The 25,368-nt window shown below is 33.9% G+C and overlaps 1 protein-coding gene across 4 annotated transcripts in view; it reads left to right on the top strand.

The window, feature by feature from the left end:
• The window catches only part of NCAM2 (neural cell adhesion molecule 2), a 557,648-nt gene that overhangs the window by 275,359 nt on the left and 256,921 nt on the right, over nucleotides 1–25,368 (top strand). For all 4 annotated transcript variants that reach the window (XM_054542855.2, XM_002830573.6, XM_024239542.3 and 1 more), the window contains exons 2-3: nucleotides 20,774–20,848; nucleotides 24,321–24,527. In XM_054542855.2, coding sequence (XP_054398830.1) covers nucleotides 20,774–20,848; nucleotides 24,321–24,527 — 282 coding nt within the window. The remainder of the gene's footprint in view (nucleotides 1–20,773; nucleotides 20,849–24,320; nucleotides 24,528–25,368) is intronic.

The raw sequence follows: 25,368 nt of genomic DNA on the forward strand, positions 1-25,368 counted from the left end.
CTTCACACTTTTTGTGGTGACTCCACTCCCCCTGAAAATGAGGATGTGCAGCTTGGACTTACAAAAAGAGTGGGGCCCAACTTCCCCTCCCAACACAGTGTGGCAGCATCCCAGCAACAGAGGACAGGAAAGCCATAGAGTTGCCTGCTCTGGACTGAGAGAAGAGTCTCTGTGCTGAGCCCATTTTGGTGGTAGCCACCAGAGGGGCATATTCATGGTCCACAGCCACACTGTGGCTAGGAACCAAAGCACAAAAACCGTATGAACTGCAGGTCGTAAGTCCCGCAGTAGCAGCATGATAGGGAAGAGGATTTCTATCTTTCCTACTCAGGATGAGGAGCTGGTGCATCCCCCGGCCCCTTCTCTGAGACCTCAGTACACCTCAAAACAATCTCCCTCTAAACCCCACCCCTAGTCAGAGTGGATGCCTCCACACTTAAACAGCCTACCAGAGGACGAGCTGGTTCTTACTCTTAAATGCCACCTACTGAACTGGAGCCTAAAATTCACTACCAAATAAAAAACCTGCTGCTAGAATGGCTTAGTGCTAGTTCATGTGATAGGATTACTGAGACCTCTGCACCCTCAGCCCAGCAGGACATAATTTGTTGGATTAAATGTACAATGGATTGCTACACAAGAACCATCTGAGAAAGCCACAGCACAGAAGCTGTCCACAACCAAAACACTCATTACAGAGCCTTGGGCCCCTGAAAGCACCCAGCAATGAATCCAAACAACCATACGCAACATAAATCACAGTCATACCCTCAAGGAACAAAATAATTTTTTAAAAGTTACATCCGAATAAAAATAAGAAGCAACACACACACACACGCGCGCGCGCGCGCGCACACAAAGGATTCAGGATGTGAAAGACAAGATAGCTATATTAAAAAAATAGAACATCTGGAATTGAAATTTCACTAAAGAAATTTCAAAATAAAAGTGGAATTATGAGCAATAGAATAGATAAAGCAGAAGAAACAATTTTAGAGATTGAAGACCAGTTTTACAAATTAACCTAGTCAGACAAAAATAAAGAAAAATAGAATTAAAAAGAACAAATCCTTCAAGAGATGTGGAATTATGTAAAACAACCAAACCCACAACTTACTGGCATTCCTGAGATAGAAGAAAAAGCGAGCAACATGGAAAACATAATTGAGGGAATAATAATTCCAAAAAATTTTCCTAATCTTCCTAGAGAGCTAGATATCCAGATACAAGAAATTCAGACACCCACCTGCAAAATACAGTACAAGGTGACCATAACCAAGGTAAATAGTTATCAAACTATCCAAAGTCAACACCAAAGAAAAAAATCTTAAGGCAGCTAAGGAAAGGTTACAAATTACCTATAAAGGAAATCTCATCAGAGTAACAGCAGACTTTTCAGCAGAAATTTCACCAGGCCAGAAGAGACTGGGGGCTTCTTTTTAGCCTTCTTGAAGAAAAAAAAATGCCAGCCAAGAATTTTATTTCCTGCCAAACTAAGCTTTATAAATGAAGGAAAAATAAAGTCTTTCCCAGACAAGCAAAGAGTAAGGAAATTTGTCACCACCAGACCACCACTACAAGAAATGCTCAAAGGAGATCTAAACATTGAAATGAAAGGTCAGTACTTCCTTTAATAAAAGCACATGTAAGTACAAAATTCACAGATCCTGTAAATCCATTACGTGACTGAGACTGCAAAGCAACTAAGCAACTAGGTAACAGCACTATCACAGGAACAAAACCTCACATACCAATATTAACCTTGAACTGAAATAGTCTGATTTTTCTACTTAAAAGACATAGATTGGCAAATTGGATTAAAAAAAATACTCAACCACCATCTTTTGCCTTCAAGAGACCCGTCGTCTCATGCGTATTGATGCCCACAGTCCCAAAAGATTGAAGTAAAGTTATGTCACACAAATGGAAAACAAAAAAAGAAGAAGAGATACTGTTTTTGTATCATATGTAACAGACTTTAAACCAACAACAGTAGAAAAAAAAAAGAATGGAATTATTTAGTGATAGAGGTTTCAATTCAACAAGAAGATTTAACTGTCCTAGATATATGTACACACAATATCAGCACAACCAGATTTAAAAAATAACAAATACTACTACACCTAAGAGATAGACAGCAATACAATAATAGTGGAGGACATCACCACCTCACTTACATCTCTAGATCATCAAGGCAGAAAACTAACAAGAAAATCTGGATGTAAATTGGACTGTTGACAAAATGTACCTAATAGATATCTACAAAACATCTACCCAACAACTGGAAAATACTTTTTTTTTCCTCATCCGTGCATGGGGCACTCTCTAAAATTGACCACATGCTTGGTAATCAAGCCAGTCTCAGTAAATTCAAAAAGATCAAAATTATGTCAAATATTTTCTCAGACAACAGTGGAATAAAATTTGAATGCAATACCAAGTGGAACTCTCAAAACCACACAATTACATGGAAATTAAACAACCTGTTCCTGATTGACCTTCTTCTGAGTGACTTTTAGGTAATTAACAAAGTTAAAAACATAATCAAAAAAATTTTGAAACAAATGAAAATAGAGACACAACATACCAAAATCGTTGGGATACAGCAAAAGCTGTGTTAAGATGAAAGCAGTAGTGCTAAATGCCTACATCAAAATGATAGAAAGATCTCAAATTTACAACCTAACATTGCACCTTAAGGAACTAGAAAAGCAAGAAAAAATCAAACCCAAAGCTAGCAGAAAAACGAAACAGCAAAGGTCACAGAAGAAATGCATGAAACTGAGACCAAAAAATCGTACAAAGGATTAAAGAAAGAAAAAGTTAATTATTTGAAAGGATAAACAAAGGTGATAGATGGCTAGCTAGATTAACTAAGAAAAACGAAAAGATTCAGATAAGAACAGTCAGAAATGAAAAAGGTGACATTACAACTGATACCACACAAATAAAAGAAATACTCAAAGACCGCTATGAACATCTCTATGCATACAAACTAGGAACCTTAGAGGAAATGTATAAATTCCTGGAAAGACACGACCTTCCAAGAATGAACCAGGAAGAAACAGAAACTCTGAACAGAACAATAACAAGCTACAAACTTGAATCAGTAATAAATAGTCCGCCAACCACAAGAAGCCCAAGACCAGAGAGATTCACAGCCACATTCTACCAGATGTACAAAGCAGAGATAGTACTAATCTTATTGAATATGTTTCTAAAAGTCAAGGAGAAGGGGTTTCTTCCTAACTCATTCTGTTAAACCAGTATTACCCTGATACTGAAATCTGACAAGAATACACACACATACCAAAGAGAAAACTACAGGCTAATATCCCTGATGAACATAGATGCAAAAATATTCAACAAAATACGTGCAAAAAAATCAAAGGAATACATCTCAAAATAATAAGAGCTATATTTGACTAACCAATGGCCAACATCATACTGAATGAGCAAAAGTTGAAAGAATTTCCCTTAAGAACTGGTTCAGGAACAGAATATCCTCTCTCACCACTCCTATTCAATAAAGTAGTGGAAGACCTAGCCAGAACAATCAGTCAAAAAAAAAAAAAAATAGATGTCTTGCAAATAGGAAAAGAGGAAGTCAAATGTATTAGTCCATTTTCACACTGCTGGTAAAGACATACCTGAAACTGGGCAATTAACAAAATATAGAGATTTAATGGACTCACAGTTCCATGTGGCTGGGGAGGCCTCACAATCATGGCAGAAGGTGAAAGGCAAGTCTCATATGGCGGCAGAGAGAGAAGAGAGCTTGTGCAGAGAAACTCCCCTTTTTAAAATCATCAGCTGTCATGAAACTTATTCACAGTCATGAGAACAGCATGGGAAAGACCTGCCCCCATGATTCAATTACCTCCCACCGGGTCCCTCCCACAACAACATGTGGGAATTCAAGGTGAGATCTGGGTGGGGACACAGCCAAACCGTATTATCAAATTATCCCTCTTCTCTGACAACATGATCCTATGCCTAGAAAACACTAATGATTCCTCCAGTGGACTTCCAGACCTGATCAATGACTTCAGTAAAGTTTCAGGGTACAAAATTAATGTGCAAAAATCAGTTGCATTTCTATATGCCAACAATGCTCAAGCAGAGAATCAAATCAAGAGCTCAATTTTATTTACAACTGCCACACACACACACAAAAAAAAATACCTAGGAATACATTTAACCAAGGAGATGAAAGACCTCTACAAGGTGAACTAGAAAATGCTGATCAAAGAAATTGTAGATAATACAAAGAAATAGAAAAACATCCCGTGCTCATGGATAGGAAAAATCAGTGTTGTTAAAATAACTATACTTTCCAAAGTAATGTACGAATTCAATGAAATTCCTATAAAAATATCACCCACATTGTTCAAAAAATTTTTTAAAATTCTAAAATTCATAATGGACCACACAAGAGCCAAATACCCAAAGCAATCCTAAGCAAAAACAACAGAGCCAAAGGCATCACATTGCCTGACTTCAAACTATACCACAAGAATATATAACCAAAACAGCATAGTACTGGTTCAAAAATAGATACATAGATCAATGGAACAGAATAGACAATGCAGAAATATAGCCACACACCTACAACCAACTGATCTTTGACAAAGTTGACAAAAATAAACAATGGGGAAAGGACGCCTATTCAATAAATGATGCTGAGTAAACAGGCTAAACGTATGCAGAAGAATTAAGCTGGACCCCTAATTCGAACCATGTACAAAAAGTAGCTTAAGATGAATTAAGGACTTAAATATAAAATCCAAAAACATAAAAATCCTAGAAGAAATATCCTTTGGGACATTAGCCTAGGCAAAGAATTTATGATGAAGATCATAAAGCAAATTCAACAAAACCAAAAATAGACAAATGGGATTTAAGTAAGCTAAAGATCTGCACAGCAAAAGAAACCATCAACAAAACCCACAGACAACTTACAAAATTGGGAGAAAATATTTGCAAACTGTGCCTCTGACAAAGGATTGATATCCAGAATCTATAGGGAACTTAAACGAATCAACAAGAAATGAACAAATAACCCTGTTAAAAACTGGGCAAAGGAAATGAACAGATACCTCTTAAGAGAAGACATACAAGTGGCCAATAAAGATATGAATAAATGCTAAACATCAGTAATCATCAGAGAAATGCAAATTAAAACCACAATGCAATAACATTTGACACCAGCCAGAATGGCTATTATTAAAAAGTCAAAAAGTAACGGATGTTGGTGAGGCTGAGATGAAAAGGAAACGCTTATACATCATCAATGGGAATGTAAATTAGTTCAACCCCAATGGAAAACAGTCTGGAGATTTCTCAAAGAGCTAAAAATAGAACTACCATTTGACCTAGCAATTCCATTACTCAGTACCTACGCAAAGGAAAATAAATCACTTTTCAAAATGACACCTGGACTGTGTATATATATACACAATGTGTATATATATATGCACACATACACACACATATATATATCATTTTGTTATGATCTTTGGCATAAGTGTGTATATATATACACATATATTCCACTATATATATACACACACATATATATATTCCACTTTATAAACACACACGTGTGTGTGTGTGTGCATAGTGGAATATATATGTGTGTGTGTATATATACACATATATAATATATACATCATAATATATATGTGTATGTATGTATATATGTATATATATTATATATGTGTGTGTATATATATGTATATAGTGGAATACTACACAGACATTAAAAAGAATGCAGTCATGTCCTTCACAGTAACATGGAGCTACAGGCCATTATCCTATGTGAAATAACTCAGAAACAGAAAATCAAATGCCACATATTCTCACTTATAAGTGGGAGCTAAGCAATGGATACACATGGATATATAGGTGGACACTGGGGACTTCAAAATGGGGAAAAAGGAGGGGGGGAATGTGTTGAATAATGACCTACTGAGTACTACTCACTGTTTTCACCATTTGGGTGATGGGCTCAAACTCAAACCTCAGCATTACTCAATTACTCATGTAACAAACCTGCACATGTACCCCTGAATCTATAATAAAAAATTAGAGTATAAAAGATTGTTTTATTATTCATACAACCAGCTCTGTTATCAGATGTAATGACTGAATGAAAAATATTAATGAATAAGTGAGGGTGTTATTTTGATTTTGAAGCCTATCATAGAACTCACTGATACAGTAATAGTCACCTTTCTTTAGAATCAATCAATTAGAATATATTCAAATGTTTTTGCTTCCTTTTACCTGATATTTAAAAAAAAGGTTTGATTTTAAAAACCCTTTCAAAAATATGAGTAAAATAATTAACTTTTCTTTTCTGGGGATGACAGTGGGGAGTAGAGTTGCACCTTTTTTATTTGGGAAATTTAAACTTAAACATACTGTTTTTTTACTCATTCACCTAATTCAACTACTGTATTCCTAAATTATTTAAGTAACATTATAGATGTCTGCAATGTTCCAGCGAATGACCATGAGGTTTAATAAATTCAATAAGACATTCTCTTTTCTCAGCAAAAATTGCATTCTAATTAGAGATATGGGCATATAAACAAATAATTTTGCAGCACTATTCACAATAGCAAAGACTTGGAACCAACCCAAATGTCCATAAATGATAGACTGGATTAAGAAAATGTGCCACATATAAACCATGGAACACTATGCAGCCATAAAAAAGGATGAGTTCATGTCCTTTGTAGGGACATGGATGAAGCTGGAAACCATCATTCTCAGCAAACTATCGCAGGGACAAAAAACCAAACACCGCATGTTCTCACTCATAGGTGGGAATTGAACAATGAGAACACATGGACACAGGAAGGGGAACATCACACACTGGGGCCTGTTGTGGGGTAGGGGGAGGGGGGAGGGATAGCATTAGGAGATATACCTAATGTAAATGACGAGTTAATGGGTGCAGCGCACCAGCATGGCACATGTATACATATGTAACTAACCTGCACATTGTGCACATATACCCTAGAACTTAAAGTATAATAAAAAATAATAATAATTATGCCACAAATGAGCTGTGGGAGCACACAGAGAGACATATGCAGGTTTGTTGCATAGGTAAACTTGTGTCATAGGAGTTCGTTGTACAGATTATTTCATCACCCAGGTATTAAGCCTAGGTACCCATTAGTTATTTTTCCTAATCCTCTCCCTTCTCTCACCAAGGAGATATCTGATGTGTAAATAGCAACTCACCAGGTGAAGCAGTTGGGAAAAGAGTCATACTTCCATGTGACCAAATTTGAAACATACTGCACACTTTAATATTTAATTATGTGTATTATCATACTAGTTAGACATAAATAAAGCACTTTTGATACTATTACAATTTTTCTTAGCATTGATTGAGAAACTTGGTGACTCCAAGCATACTTATTACATTATAATAAGCTTTGTTTAGTACACAATGTTCTTGAAATATTTACTAAGGCAATAGACTGTTTTCATTTTGCTTTATAATAATAAAACTTTAAATTTTGCACTGCATTTCCTATTCCTCACCAGGGTAATAGAGTATTTGAACATTTGAGTATTATTTGCATATAACTTCTACAGCTTGTTGTACAACCTTACCCGGGCTGGAAATCTTAAGCATGTCAGTCAACATCATCAAATGTAGGAAAACTAATTTTGTTTAAATAAATTCCATTTAAATTTGGATTGTGTAAAGATTTTTCACAGTTCATTTGGAAGAAAAAATTGTAGATACAATTTTGATTGGCAATCTCCACTCAGAGGTGTACAAATATGGAGCAATTTTCTTGTGTGAAACAAACAAAAATTACATACATTTGTCTTTGTGAGCTCCTCTAGAGTTAAGAGGAAGAGTTACTATTACAGCATTTGACATTTACTGAGTATTTACAATATGTCAAACACTGATTTAAATTCTTTGTACTATTTCTTAGAAATATAATGGAGCTAGTATTATATTCACAGTTTTATGTAAGAAAGTCCTAAAGACAGAAAGTTTGTTTCTTGCAGTTTGTACAGTCAGTTGGATATCTCATAGATAGACTCTTGGGTTAATACACCTTCCTGAGATATCATCTGTGTATCTCATGAGGAAGGAAAATGTGCTTATATATGGCTGTGGCTACTGGTGGGACCCTTGGATACATGCTCATATTCTGCACATTGGTTCAGCTGCAGTATTTTTGGCTCTTGTGAATTTCTGACTCTTTGAACTGCTTATTTAGAGAAATTCCTGGTGAATATGTGGTTTGCACCCATGACTTGGTCTGAGTCAAGGGGCTCCCTCATACTGCCACAGCACCATCTCAGTTTTTATTGGTGCTGAGGATTTTTCGGAGTTCAGCTGCATGTTCCATCCCACTCGTGGCTGCTGTGCACCTCAAGGTCAGTCACTTACATCTCACCGAGGAATTTCTCACAGCAAGTCTAATGACTGAAGCTACACTGTGCTGCATGGAGTATGTTTGGGTTTTGGGACATTGCACCTTCCCACACCACACAGGAGCCAAGAATTACCCAACAATATGACACTGCTTCTCTTTTAGACTTATTGTGCACAGTGAATTGTTTTCTTTTCTTCCTCGCAGTGTTTAACATGGATGCAGGATCACCGTCTTGGGAGTTGCCTCACGCTGTTTTCTCTCTCTCAAACACATGAATTCACATTCACACACACACACACACATGTAGCCCCACAAAATTGTGAGCTCCAATTTCGTTATATCAGCCTTTCTCTCAATATGTCGAAAACCTCTCACTGTTATTTTAGCTTAAGCTGGGAAGCCATTGTACACAAGAATATATCTGATATCCCCATAATTCTTATCTCTCTTCTGATTCACTTTGCTTCATAGGAGAAGGGATGGACTGTTTGTTGCCTCCTCCAACCTGGCAGGAATCCCCCAAGCTTAGCTTTTTCTTCATCCTGAGAAGGTACCGAATTTGCCCCTTCACTTAAATTCTTTAGCAGCATCAACAAAATAGCACTAAGTATTTCGGAGATCGAAAGTTGATTCAGGCTAGGAGTTACAGTCTAAGCACAGGTGCACTTAAATCTAACTAATCTATGGATCCTTCAGAAAAAGATAAACCTGAACCCTGTCCCCACATGTAACCTGAGATTATTAGATGAGAGATCCTGGAGACACCTTCAGGCTAGAATCATCCAAGATTCTGAGATGCCTGAAATACTTTCACTGAAAAAACTTAAACAAAAGATTGTTTCTGTATTTAGCCACTCCAATTTATTTGCCATTTTAAAATTTATCTGTTGTCCTTTCCCTATCTTTATGAATACTTTGGAGTAACTGTGTTTTCTTTGTATAATACTTAATCTTGGTACTAAACATAAATGTCCCTGGCTATAATATAAAGAGCTCCTGCAACTGTTTGGAGGCCTGAGAAACAGAATTGCTGTTTACTACTTAAAACATTTAAATGGTTGATTTTATGGAAAGTGGGAGTTTTTCAGCCTGGTGAAATATTTTTCCTGTGGCTACATCACAGCAAACTTCATCAGCAGTTCAAACACATCTCCTCAGTGAGTCCATGCATGGCTTTTGAATGAACCAATTAAGTAATGAGTAAATTGTTAGATATTTCTTTGATTATAGATGTCGATTTTATTTGGGTAATCTCTGTTACCATGTGCTGCTGAAAACCTCCACATGCCTTGTAATATTCTTTCTAAATTGTTTATTTTAAAGAAGGGTATGCCTTTAGAAATATTTTGGAATCTGTAATATAAAGTTCATGTTACAGTAATTTTATGCTTGGCACTGATCAAAAGAAATTAGTATATTCTCACATTAGTGGTAACATCTTTCATAAGTCTCTCATTTTAGTGCTTCTAATTAAAACCATTATTTTTCTATGTGGAAGAGGGTGTTTTCCTTTTTATCCTACATTATTTTGTAGTAGCATTTGCAGTACTCTGATAAGTTTCACATTTTCTGACAATGTACATCAAAGTTTACTGTTAAGCAATGTAAGTGTTGAATATCTAGTAGTATCATATAATTCACGAAAGAAAGGAAGGCAAAACCTTCTGACTGAACCTTTATGTGACAGATATGTTTGATTTCTGATTTGTCAGGTTTATACACAAGGTTTGTACTAACCTTAATCTGGAGAGAGACTACCCACATTGGGGAAGACAAAGCACTTACGTAAGCATCTGGAGACTTAGGTATTAGGCACAGTGCAAACACTCCTATAATTTAATTTTGTACTGCATAATATTAGTGGTGATAAAAAAGTCTTACACTATGTTCTATGTTGGCTTCATCAAGGCAGCTAATAACTTACATGCCTAAGTGTTGCCTGTTGAAATAAACTTGGATTGGATGTAGAATTTGCGATTAGCTGCCTCTTCAATATATTTTAGTTTTAATTAAATATCACTCTCAGAATAAGTGATGAGTGACCTGTTCCTGGTCTCGTAATGTACTCGGGGCCTAACTACCACATAAGCACAGATTGGTTGACTCATGACTCGGACACCATTCCCCAGCCTAATTGGCACTAAGATATATTTCCTACTTTCATTTACATTAAATGATATAAGACAAAAAGGATTTACTTTAAAACAAAAATATGAGACAGGTGGTTATATTGCTTACTGGTTTTTGAATATTAACATAATGATTTTACTTTTACTAATAAACTAATTGCTAGGTATTTCTGTGCAATAATGTTTAATTATGTTTGGAGTTGTGACTTCTATATTTGCTTCTTAAATGTATTGCATGCTATTTAATTCATACAATGCATTTTAGGAAAATAATCATTTCCTTCCATTTTCAAAACAAAAGCATATTCAAATTAGCATAAGCCTCATTTCATAAATATTTTCTTTTTAGTATGATGTATTTCACTTTAATTTTTTGGTGAGCTCAGGTTTCTACATGCTTGACATTTGGGAGATTTTCAAAACATATTTGATTTTTTTTTTCAGTTCTGGGGCTTGATGTCTGATGGTCTTGTAATGATTATATAATACATTGCCTGACCATCATGGCCTTCCCTAGTTCATCATCTCTGCACTTTTTAAAACAGATATTCTCATCTTCTCTTTTAGTTCTTTTTTTTATTTGAACCTTATTTTTCCTTTTTATTCAATTGGCCTCCTTTGGACATCAATTAATTTTTCAGTACTGATTATTTAGATGACATTTTTGTACATTTTATGTTCACATGTGACATGTGTATGTTTGAAATGAAAAACACACACGTACTACTGAATAAAACAAGTCTATTGAGAATGAAATAGATTTAAAATTGCTTTTTATTGGATTCAACTTTTAAACTCAACAAAAATATAAAAAGAATGTATTTAATTTTTGTTTTATTTTTGCTAAAGTACATATTCTTTTATGCACAAATATTTTAGCATGTATTTTCTTGCAGACCTGTGCTGGGTTTATAGACTAAGATGAATAGGGCAAGACATTGTCACCATTTTCCAAGAGTGTGTCATCCAGTGGAGAGACAAATGTGTCAATAAAATTTCATATGTGTCAAGTGCTCCTAGAGAATAGTACAGAAACTAAAAACAAACAGCCTTTTTCAGTTTTAGATTAATTTTAACTTAAATAGCACTAAATTATTTTGTATAGGGTGACATCATGCCTTTAAATTTTCTTTATGTTTTCTGCATATTAAAATTATGTAACGCTTATCAAGCTATTTCTGTGCAGTGTGTTATATGCTCTAAGAAAAAGTATTACAGAATTTTAGAAGACAATGAAAGGCTATTTGGAGTACTATTTAGAAGACAATATGGCTATTTGGAGTACTCATGTATAACTGATAGGAATATTCATAGTTGAGAAAAAAGAAAGAGTTCTAATAAATAAGGAACAAAATGTGAAAAGAAATAGAGTAATAAAAAAGTGGGGCCTTTAGCAAAATTTCCTGATAGTTTACTTTTTTTTGTTTGTGTTATTTTGATTTGGTTAGAAATAAGTTCTATTCAATGAGAACACTTGGACACAGGAAGGGGAACATCACACACCAGGGCCTGTCATGGGGTTGGGGGAGTGGGGAGGGATAGCATTAGGAGATATACCTAATGTAAATGATGAGTTAATGGGTGCAGCACACCAACATGGTGCATGTATACATATGTAACAAACCTGCATGTTGTGCACATGTACCCTAGAACTTAAAGTATAATTAAAAAAAAGAAGTTCTAGTAAGGTCAGGTGATGTCCAGATTGTTAAAAAGCTTAAATGGTAAAGTGTGAAGGAGTTTGGATTTTATTTATATACAGTGGGAAGTATATTTGTTCTAGAGATTGAAGACATGTTAGACTGCCATAGTTCAAATCAATGCTGATCACATTTTAATGTGTGCTGAAATCAACTTAAATCATGCATTGTGATTACTCTGAAATGGCACCTGAGATTCTGTACTACAAAGAAGCTCCTAACTGAGGTCACTAGTATTGGACTGGTAACCACTTTCTGAGTAGCAATGGTTAGCATCTGGAAGTTAATTACTTAAATATGAGACTCCTTGGCCCTACACCAAATATACTGAGTCAGAATTTCCAGGGATGAAACCAAAACTAAATTTAAAAACTACACACATATACCAGAAAAAAACATGCACACGTACACACACACACACACACACACACACACACACACACACACACACACACACACACACACTTCCTTAGATGTTTCTGATAAATTCAATACCTGACCTGACTCAATTTTGCAGACTATTCACTAGACCAGCCTACCAATGGGGAGACTAAAACTAAGCAAGAATGAAGAGAGACATATTTAAGGGACATTTAAAAAAATAATGAGTTGGATATTTTGAGTATTTATATTTGAGAAAAGGAGATATAATCTTATACATTTCTCAGTTATCTGGCAAATAGGCTCAGTGGATAACAATTACATCACTGCAGATGAGGATTAAGGAATAAGGTAAGACAGAAAGAGAATGCTCTTGAGTTTTGATATGCCAAATTTGAGACATGTAAATTTTTCAAAGTAATGTGGTATTTAATGTATTAGCAAATATGTTTCCAGACTCTAAAATGATAATAGGGACATGCATTCTCCCACAAACACATACACACACACACACACACACACACACACACACATGCACAGACACTAGGGACATGCATTCACACACATACACACACACACAATCTGTAATTAAAATATAGAAAAGGGAATAAAGGGATAAGGAGATGGTGGCCATATAAAAGCTGAGTCTCAAGTGCTTGAGAAGCACCAAACAAATGGCTGGATTCAAATCTGGTTTCACTGTATATTGGCTGAGTGGCCAGTAGCAATGACACAATCCTTTGCCTCAGCCTTCTCATCTCTAAAATAGGAATGAAATATCTGCTTTATAGTAGTATCTACTTTATAGAAATGTTTGAGGAATAAAGTAGTTACTGTGGGTATGCATAGTGAATATCATATATGTTTGTAGTACAGGAAGACAGACAGACCACCAAGAGAAGAAAACAAAGAAGACATTGCTAAGAAACAAATATTTAAGGGGATACATGGTTGAAGAGATATTATGTACTACTATATACTATACTATATACTATCCTTGCTAATATAAGAATAGTCAAGAAAGTGAGCAGACTATAAATATGGAGATGTCAGGAAACAGGAGGGTTAAAGAACAAAGTAGTTGGCAGTATCTCATTCTTAAGTAAAAATGAAAACTGAAAATTATTATTGGGTTTGAAAATGAGAAGACTATGGTTTATTTTAAGAACACTAAACTTATTCGTAGAATGGAGAGGACAGAATAAAAAATAAAGAAAGAATGGGTACTAGACAGTTCATTTTTTTAAAACAATGTAATGATAAGTAGGATATACCGTATTAATTTGAGAGAGGATTAGAGAGATAATTTTTTAATTTTGTTTGGTTATTTTGTTTTATTTTCTCTTTTGGTTTTAAATTTATTATTATTTCTTGTTTAGGATGAAACTTATTAAAGAGTGTGCATAGCTTGACAGGAAAAGTGCTATAGAAAAAGAATTACTAAGAAGTTTAGGCCTGGTGCGTTGGCTCATGCCTGTAATCCCAGCACTTTGGGAGGCTGAGGCAGGCAGATCACCCTGAGGTTGGGAGTTTGAGACCAGCATGACCAACATGGAGAAACCCTGTCTCTACTAAAAATACAAAATTAGCTGGGCGTGGTGGCGCATGGCTGTAATCCCAGCTACTTGGGAGGCTGAGGCAGGAGAATCGCTTGAACCCAGGAAGCTGAGATTGCGGTGAGCTGAGATCGCACCATTGCATTCCAGCCTGGGCAACAAGAGCGAAACTCCATCTCGAAAAAAAAAAAAAAAGTTTAATCAGTTAGCCCTAGAAGGATTCAGATGACCTAGTAGCAGGGACATCTATTTTCCTAATTTAGGATGAGAAGATCAAAGAGGTTTGAGTACAGATATAAAGAGGTATGCAGGTAAAGAGGAACTACACTGAAATCTTTAACTTTATTTTCTTGTTACAATTAGAAGAAACAATAAAAATAATTTTTAAAAAATATTCATGAGTTCCTAAAATGTTTGACGTTAGAGAGTTTCTCTCCTAAGTGATCCAAAATTCTGAAATTGTTTGAATATTGTAGCATTTTTCAGAATCAAATAACCCACATAGGCTGTTGTAATGCGCTGTTATAAAAATCCAATAACAAGGAGAGAATAATTAAATAATGTAAATAATTCTTTTACAGTAGATAACATTTTTAAATATGTTTCAATGAGAAAATTGTATTCGTTTGCTATAATCAATAATTTATAAGAACATTTTAAGGAGCAATACTCTGAGATTTTCTATAATTACTAAATATCTTAGTCTTTTAACTCTGTTAATGTGGAAGCCTAGAAAAATAAAAAAGTGCTTGTTGAAAAATGTTGCAGCTCGTTGTCCCAAGATCAATCAGTGTCTTAAGTTATCTCCACATGTCTCATGAAATTCTAAGTCAACCAAAGTAGGCTCTGTGTCAGACAGTTAGAAGACTGGTTCAGTTGTCAGTTTTTAAATCTCTGTAGGTGATAAACTCATTTTAAATGCCACTGCTAAATGTTGTATCAAATAGCAAAGGGCTTTGGTACCCTGATGGAACTTAGAAATGCTAATATATTCATTATATTTATATTGCTATAAATTTTAAAAATCTCTTTTGAATATCTGTTTGCTCTGGATGCTTACTTATAAATATTAATTTAATCTCTGTTATGATAATGATTATCTTTGATATAATGTTACCTATGTTTTATTTTGAAAAATAATCTTTATTTAAAAAGATAAATTTGGACCGGGCGCGGTGGCTCACGCCTGTAATCCCAGCACTTTGGGAGTCCAAGGTGGGCAGATCACGAGGTCAGGAGATCGAGACCATCCTGGCTAACACGGTGAAACCCCATCTCTACTAAAAATACAAAAAATTAGCCGGGCGTGGTGGCGGGCACCTATAGTCCCAGCTACTCTGGAGGCTGAGGCAGGAGAATGGCATGAACCTGGGAGGCAGAGTTTGCAGTGAGCCGAGATCATGTCACTGCACTCCAGCCTGGGCGACAGAGCAAGACTCTGTCATAAAAAAAAATAAAAAAGTAAAAATAAAGAAAAATAAAAAAATTAAAATTAAAAAATAAATTTATGGCCTTATATTTTCCCCTCCATTAACTGATTATGAGAAATATCCAAAATTCTGTCTCCCTACCTTTCTCGTAGGTAAACACTCATAGTGAAATTCTTTGTCATATCAATTACCCTTGTGTCAACAGAGGTAGAAAATCTTAACATCTTTGACTTTTCTTCTTTATCACTAATGCTTTAACTGATCACAGATGTAACATACCTTGAATATTTTGTTACATCTATTCTCTACCTTTTCATATTCTTTGCCACAGGTCAACTCATATATTTATCACAACATACCCTCTTGTCTTTATCACCCTTCATTCAATTTGTCAGTAATTTTACCTCACAACCAGTCTTTACTAAATGCCAATTTTATCATGTATGTTTTTATTTATAAGTAATTTTGGACAAAAATTCAAGTCAGTTGTTTCTGATATTCTCCTGAGTCTTTTCCAAACTATTTTTCCAATATTTCGACAATATTCTGGATGAGATGAACCTTGTCTATACTGACCTACTAATTTCCTAAATGTTCCTTGAACATTTCAGCCTTACCCAATGTGGAATGCCCTTATTCTTTTCTATCCTTTTATAACAATATCTGTGGCATTTTTTATCTTTTTATGTTTTATTGTCCTCTATAAAGTCTTCTTGATTATAAATTTTATAATGGGCAAACTTGATACACCCCATCTTATTTTATTTTTCATAATTTTATGTACCCATAGTCCTTCCAAATACATCTTAAACCCCTTGATATTAGAAAGTATATCGTGCTATTTTTGAGTATGATCGTGTTTAGAAGAGGGATTTGCAAAATACATATAGTTAATAAATACTTATGAGTATAGTACATAATTTTTAATTTACCCAAATTTACTTTTAAGATTGTTATTTCATGCACTTCTTTGGGAATTATTCACAGAGAACATATATTCATCATGCATTTACTTTTGAGTCCTTGGCTTTAAAACTTTTCCTTACCTTAAGTAAGAAATTTGTGATGATATTTATGGATAGCTATCAAGTGTTTCATTCTTGTCCAATTTTCTCCAAAGATAAATTTTTGACATTAGGAAACAATTTAGTTTTCTTCTGACTGCCATAGGTGATAAACTCATCGCCTACATTATATTGATTTGGGTCAAAAATCAGCCACTAGGGCAATGATTAAGGTACAACCTCAAATTTTAGTTACGTAGGATTTACTAATATGCCATTGTTTTAATATATAGGTATAGTTCAATTAGAGCAAATCTGGTTTTTGGGAAATATAGTGAAGTAGAGAATTATATTTTCTTTATATATTTTAAACATATATAGCAATGAAATATATCATTGTGCCCATTCACCAAAATGTCTGTGAATAATATGGCTTAATTAATATGTGCATTGGTAATTTGTACTGAGTGAAAAATTAACCAGATGTTTAATATAAATTAATTAATTTCACTTTCAATTTTGTTTTATTAAAATGAATTAATGTTATTTTTCACATATATCGACAAATCAGTATAAACGTTTTCAGAACTGTATTTGACTTTTAAAGTTTCTATATCTTTCAAGTTCTTTTTTATAAACCTTTCCTTAGAAAAGCAAATTTACTCCTAAGGTCAGTGGTAGGCATTAAGTAATAATTCACACACATTTCTTGGATTCTCTGATATCCTTAAATGAAGTCATTCCAAAATTATATGTTGTTAATACAGTCGGTGTTCTATAACTAGCACACGATAAGCTCTTGGTAAGTGTCAATTATTCTGCCATTCATTCATATATTATTAGTTTGGGAGAAATAAAGTTTGATGAATGAGCCCTCACTTCCAGAAATTTATATTTAAATAAGGTAGAGAACCAAATAGAATGATCAACAAAATAAGTTTTATTTGTTTAATGGAAATTCCTACTGATCAAAGATATTGATGTATTTATTGATACCACAGATGGGTCTATCACACACTATTTTGTAAAGTTCATGAGATTTTATGTTTTCTTTGAAGATGGAAAGTAGGAAGCCATGAGGAGTTGTGTAGAAAAAGGAGATTAGAACAGACAAAACACTTTGGGCAAATGCACAATGGTGGGCAAGCGTGGGTCAGCTGGGGAGAGAGAGAATGAATCCTAGGTGATCACAGCTGCAGAAGCATTGCAAATGACTAATAGCAAATAAACTTGGAAAGGCAAGTTTCCTTCCAATTATAATTTGTATGGTAAGGGACAAATTAAATCCATTTTGAAGATTTTTGAGCAGAAGAGTGAAATTAAACATAGTTTTAGAAACATATGCATGCAGTAGTCTGAGAAATACATTAGAGGGAAAAGATTAAAGAGGCAAAAGTGAGAAAAAATATGGCAGATGAAATATATTGGATTAAAATTAATAAGTCCATGTATTTAAAAATTAAAAAATGAATTCAAATAGTTTATATTGGCAATGCTTGGAAATTGATTGATGGTGACTAAAAATAGGATAGTGAACAGTGAGCAAATTTTGATGTTAGAGGAATGTGTTTGGTTTGCATATAGAAAATTTGAAATTAAAGTATGCTAATGTTAACTGCAGGTTGAAGATTGCAAGATTAGATTTTGAGAAAGTACAGTTTTAGGGAAAATAAGATTATATCTTAAAGAAGAAAGTAAAGGGAAGAAAGAAAAGAGAAGACACATAATTATAATTTCCCCTACATTTTTTTTTCAAACTTGTAATATATTTTCTGCTTCCTTCCCTTCTATCCATAAACATTCTCAAGTCTTCTCAATTTATAAAATCCATGCCCTACTGCCCAGAATTGTGGATTTCAGTAACCCCATACATCTCTTCAGATTCAAGCTTCTTATAAGGGCAATTTCAAATTTCTTGAGTTCTGCATTTTGCCTTTGTTGACCTCATCCCACTTAAGCTGACTTCAAAAAGAAAATTAGATACTTATTTAAAGGAAAAATAAATCTGAATTTTCACTGGAATTGGCATTAATGGTTTATCTATAGGAAAAGTAGGCAAGGGAGAAAAAGAGAGTACCTAAAATCTGTTTTTCCCTTGGCTACTTTTCTTATTCTTTCTGACTTGCACTTTTATTTTTCTTTCTGAAACATTAGATATATTTGAACATGTATTGAGCATCTATAATATCACAACCATTCTCTGAGTATTGGTGAATTATGAATAAAAATAGGACCCAGGAAAGTCATGTAGACCCTGCCCGAGTTTCCCAGGAGATTTCTGGAAAGGACGAAGGAATTTAACAATTTAAGATGGAGAGTGTGAGGAAACATATTTTAAAGAGCTTAAACAGCATAATTACCAGGGTTCTTTTTTTTTTTTTCGGTAAATATTTTGTTCCTTCCTCCTGTTCTTGATTACACTTTTTATTTCTTTAAATACTTTCAACATAGTTGTGTTATATTCTTAGTCTAAAAATTATGTTAGTTGAAATCTCATGGGTTTATTTCTCCTATTTGCTGTTTCAACTGACTCCTTGTTTACAGGCCTTATTTCATCGTGTGTTTTATAATGTCAGAATATACCCCCAGATTGAAGACAGCCTCATTTATACAATTATTGGCCAATATGGGCCTATGATATGGTTCTTCTGAATAGTTTTTGTGATTGCTTTTGCCACTTAGCTGTGAGCCCTGCATGTGAGACTTTTTACTTTTTCCATGTTGAAGTTTTCCAAAGAACAAATGTTTATAATTAAAATCCCAAACATGGGATATGGCAAAACTTCTGGTTTATCTAATGAGAAACATTTTTCCCCTCCCCAGCTTGGGGGAGGCAGGTTTCCTTGTAATCTCCCTTCACCATTGGATTGACTGATTTTATACCCTCCTTTGATGGTAAATCTTATTCCAGTCCAGTGTTATCTGGTGTTCTTTTTTGTTTTTGTTTTCTGAGACAGAGTTTCACTGTTATTGTCAGGCTGGATTGCAGTGGTGCGATCTCGGCTCACTGCAACCTCCGCCTTCCGGTTTCAAGCAATTCTCCTGCCTCAGGCTGCCGAGTAGCTGGGATTACAGGCTTCTGCCACCACTCCCAGCTAATTTTTGTATTTTTACTAGAGACGGGGTTTCACCATGTTTGCCAGGCTGGTCTCAAACTCCTGACCTTGTGATCTGCCCGCCTCGGCCTCCCAAAGTGCTGGGATTACAGGCGTGCTCGTTACCTGGTGTGCTATCGCAGCCTGTTGTTCTGGGAAAACTTGGATCCTATCTGTGTGTTGTCTGTGTTCACTGAAATAAGCGTTTTGGTTACTATGATCAATAAATTCCCAGTGCAGGTTTGTACTCTAGTTTCAGATCTTCCTTGATTGACGTCTTGCAGCTTTGTCATTTTACCAAAAGCTCAACTACATGCATTTGAGCGCATGGAAGGTGAGACCGAGTTTGGAAAGCGGTCATGCTCTCTTTTCTACCATATTCTTAGAAATACGTCAATTCATATTAAAATAACACTTTGCTTATCTTCTAAAATTCTAGATGTTCAAGTATTTTATTTCAAATTTCACAAAAAAATATTTAAAATATCAGGCATCTCCTCTCTTTTATTGTCCTGGGTCCTTCACTTAACTTATTGATCTTGTGAAAATCAGTCCTTCTTCATCTTACTCTGTGCAGTGCTTTCATTCCTTTGTATGCCTGCCTTCACAGACATTTTTTTAGTAGGTGTCTACATGTAGTTAATTTACGTGTGTGTGTGTGTGTGTGTGTGTAGTTGTAATGATAATATAGGATTTATACAACTGTTGGGCAAACATCTTTTTTTTAGCTATTGCCCAATGTGGTCGCACATATAAGACCTAATCTCTGAATAAGGAACAGATTGTCTGAGTGTGAATTTGTTCATTTACTTGACTAACAGAATTTCAGACTATCAGCTTGAATAAGTGCTGTATTTAGTCAGATTGTTAAATGCATAATAAAGTAATATGTATAATGGTAGATCATGTTTTACAAAACTTTCATTTTTCTTTATAGGTAATAAAAAATTGGGGGGTAATAATCAGCGTTTGGACCATGTGGTTTAGACATCATGCATTAAAATCTTAGAAATCATGCTTAAAAATCACCATTAATTGTTTCTCAATTTTTTTTTCAGCTCTTCTTCAAGTGACAATTTCACTTAGCAAAGTAGAGCTTAGTGTGGGAGAATCTAAATTCTTCACATGTACAGGTACGTTTTTCTATAAATACCTTCAGATAACTTGGTTTCTGTTAAAACATTAATAAAATATATTGGCTAAATTTAACTAGTTACAAACTCAATTCTCTAACAATAACATCTTATGGTTGGTTTTTTGTTTTTGTTTTTGTTTTTGTTGTATTTGAGATGGAGTCTTGCTCTGTCTCACAGACTGGAGGGCAGTAGTGTGATCTTGGCTCACTGCAACCTCCCTCTCCTGGGTTCAAGCCGTTCTCCTGCCTCAGCCTCTTGAGTAGCTGGGACTACAGGTGCGCACCACCATGCCTGGCTAATTTTTGTCTTTTTGTATTTTTGTGGTAGAGACGGGGTTTCACCATGTTGGCCAGGCTGGTCTCAAGCTCCTGACCTCAAATGATCCGCCTGCCTTGGTCTCCTGAAGTGCTGGGATTACAGGTGTGAGCCATCGTACCTGGCCATCGTTGGGTTTATAATGATTGGAAAAGTGTTAATAGGCATAACTTGCACATTAAATGATATTAATTTTATTTTTGTTATTTTAATTTGTTAATTTAGACTGCTAATCTAGATCATTTATAAAGATTATAACTGAACCATTTTTGTAAATATGCAATGAATAAATTTGGTATGGCACACTGCACTATAGTTATACTTGAATGAAAATATTAGGCCAAAAATTTATTCTAATATTCATTGAAGAAATAGATAGTTATTTAGTCAGGAAAGCTTTGGCTAGATTTTTATGACAATAGAAAGAATCACATGTCATCATTCCTATGGCATATTTTATGGGCCTCATTCAGAATAATAATATACGTATGGTTTTCCTTCAAAAGAATTTTAAATATTTCAGCATCAAAGTTTAATTAAACATATTATAGAACTGACAAATGAATGCATTATTTATTTAGGTTCAATATTCATTTTTACAAATACAAGTCTTCATATCCAAACTATGATATACCTAAATAATTTTTTAAACCTTAGTGCTAAAATTAGTTAAGAGACTATTTTAGAATTGTTTCTAATCTTGATTACACTAAATCAACTTAAAACTGGATTAAATAGACACTAGAAACATAAAATGCGTTATAAAAATTGTCTTGAGAATGACATGATTTATTTAAACCAAGATTCAAATTTATAAATATAGAGATATAGTTATAACATTTTATAAATAAAAGATATAGTTATAACATTTTATAAATCATATTCAGAGCATATATGTATAACGTCACATTTTATAGGAATATTAATAGAGCCCGTGATTCTTTATACATTTTCCTTCTTAAAGGTGTCAGTTGATAGTTATGTTAATACAAGTGTTTGTATATTGACAAATGAAAAAATCAGAGACTATGGAAGAGATTGATTCAGCATCATATATTATGTCAGCAGAAATTTGACACAAGCATATAGGTTACTGTTTCTAAATCCCATCCATATTATATTAATATCCTCGTAAATTAGAACACACTGAATTGTATCACATAAAGGTAGAATAACAAAATAGTTTAAAAATCAATTTTGAAAATACAATGAAATTGTTGTACTTTTATGTATTTGTATATTACTATGAAATATATTGCACAGACTAATTGCCTGTATGTATTGCATAGCTCAAATTAAGACATACTTTAAAGTGAATTAAGGCCATTCATTGGTGATGAGTTTTGCTCTTAATAAGAATGTAAACTGAGTAAGCATTTATTTTCTTTTATATAAAGATGTGTCACCTAGAGCTTTTCTATAGTACTGGAGGTAGTCTTATTTATATTAAATATAGTAGTAAAACAAGACTCTAAAAATAAAGATATTGGCAAACTATGCAAGCCACTCTGCTTGTATGTATTTTTCTACTACAATGCTGACAACCTAGATACGCCTCCAACATTTCCAGACGCCTTAAAAATACAAAATCTCAAACTCAGTAAAATAAATATCTTAAATTTAAACTAGAAGGATGTTACACCCTCAAAGAACTAAAGAGGTGTCATACAGAAAATTGTTATAACTATATTTAAAAAAATAAAGTTTAATGCTATTTATAAATAACCTGTACAATAGTCCAGCCTTATCAAAATGGAAAATTTTGATAGAAATTATTATTTGTAAGAGATGCCTGAAAGAAAACAATTACAACAGCTTTATGAAAATGCACAATAAACTGTTAATGAAAATGAAATGTTCTATTATATTAAGAATGAAAAAGTCCAAAATATTTATCAGAATATCCTATTTAACTTACTATATAAAATATTATTTTGTATTATTCAAATGTAAAGAGATGAATGTTTAAATTAATTTTTGTAAATTCTCCATAGATGGAGGAATTAAATAAAACACATGCCTCCCCTTCAAATGCATTACTCTGTAACAACTATGGTTTTATTATTTGTTTAGAAAAAGCTGAAGATAATGTAACTGAGATCTATTTAAGATTCACTAAACTTTCTTTCATACTTTTACTCAAGCATGTCTAATTTCTTATAGAAAGGAGGATAATTTGTTTCTAAAACCATTTCTTCGGAAAAATGAGAAGGAATAATTTTCTTCAAAGAGGTCCTGCAGATGTTAGTTGACTTCGTGCATTTCCCCACCGATACTTTTAAGTTAATAGTGTCTGCTGCTTCCATAAATGATATCTGAAGTAATTAGGTGAAATACATCCTTTTGGTGACTAAAAGCAGACACAGAAATCTTCAGCTTTTACGAAAGGATAATAACCTAGATTCTGAATTGGAAAACTTAAATAAATGTTTACCCTGTAAAGATTTGGTTGTAATTACCTAGAAGTGTAAGTATCATTTCAATGCATTGTAATTATCATATGATTAAATAGTTAACAGTTTTAGATTAAAATAATGAAACTACTTATTTCTCTTGGGAAAAGAGATTAGGACATCATTATAAAAACGGTCATTGACCTTATCTATTCAAATTTAGCAACTAGGGAAATTTATTTCAAATTTAGTGTTACCAAAGGCCAAAGTTTGTTTTGTGACAGATTTACATTTTTGTAAGCTCGGCATTATCAGAGATTTAAGTGCTATCTCCTGACCCTAGCAAAGATAACTGAGCAGATGCAATCGTATTAGTAATTGTGGTTCTGTTGAGATATTATCTATAAGTGGGTTTTATGTCTGGCTCAGCGGTCAAGGAAGTTTCAGGATTTAAATGTAATAATCCATTGATTACTAAGGGAAAATTTCAACAATCATAGCTTAAATACTGTACAAGAAGTTTGCTGTGAAACTTTTAGGTATTGCTTACTCAAGCGTGAATCCTCCATGTTGGATAAACAAAGGTGAACATTTGCACTAACATTTGTGTTTACTTTCAGTTTTGTAAGATTCTCAGATTTCCAGTCTGTTACATAATTTTTTTCTAAATGATTAATATTATTACATAATGGTAAATGCCAGTGCTCAAACAAGTATTTTTAACATATTTTCAAACCTTTATTTTCCATGGCTCTTTGCAGCGATTGGTGAACCTGAAAGTATAGATTGGTATAATCCTCAAGGAGAGAAGATAATTTCAACCCAGAGGGTAGTAGTGCAAAAGGAAGGTGTTAGGTCACGGTTAACCATCTACAATGCAAATATAGAAGATGCAGGGATATATCGTTGTCAAGCAACAGATGCCAAAGGACAAACACAAGAAGCTACAGTAGTTTTGGAAATTTACCGTAAGTCGTGTATTTATATGTTTTAGTTTATTCAATTTCAGTTGCTTATAAATAATTGAAACAAAATAAAATGTTTGGTAATAAAACTTAACACTTGTTAAGAACTATGTGCTTTGAAAATATCAGTTTATTTATGCTTTACCAGAGTGTATCTTAGAATAGAAAACAGATAATAAGTGGTTATAAACATATATAGGGCATCAATTGTATTAAATAATATTAATAAAAATATTTTCATTTTCTCAAGCCATTAAGAATTCACTGGGTATATAGAGAATAGTGGTTTATTTAGTGGTATGATATTTATTCAGTGTTTTTTTTCCACTGTAAAATAGAAGGTTATGATTAGAATAAATGAAAATGTGTGACAGCACTGACCATTGTAGAAGGAGAATCTGGGGAAGGGTCAGTGAACAGGAGTCGTCAGAAAGTTGAAACTAATCTAGTAGCCAATAATATTGAGCCAGGATTCTTTACCACTAAGTGTTTTTATTAGCAAAGTTTTCCACATTTGCCCTTCATTTTATGTCCTGGGATGGATTTCTTCCTATGTGTTCCTTTCTTCTCCTCATATTTAGGAATCATTAACCTGTTTAGGAACATTGAAATCTGTTGACTCCTGCATTTTAAAGCAAGCTATCCCAATTACTTTCGTGACCTTGAGCAAATCATGTAACCTCTCTGTCTTTAGTCTCCCCATATATAAACTGAGGATAATAATGGTACCTATGTGATATATGGAGTTTGAGTACTACCTTAAATTATATTGCATAAAGTACTCACAACAATGCCTTACAATTAATAGGTAGTTAGCATTTCTACCAATGATAAATTATATATA

The sequence above is a fragment of the Pongo abelii genome, chromosome 22 (genome assembly GCF_028885655.2).
Source record: "Pongo abelii isolate AG06213 chromosome 22, NHGRI_mPonAbe1-v2.0_pri, whole genome shotgun sequence".
Classification (NCBI taxonomy): domain Eukaryota; kingdom Metazoa; phylum Chordata; class Mammalia; order Primates; family Hominidae; genus Pongo; species Pongo abelii.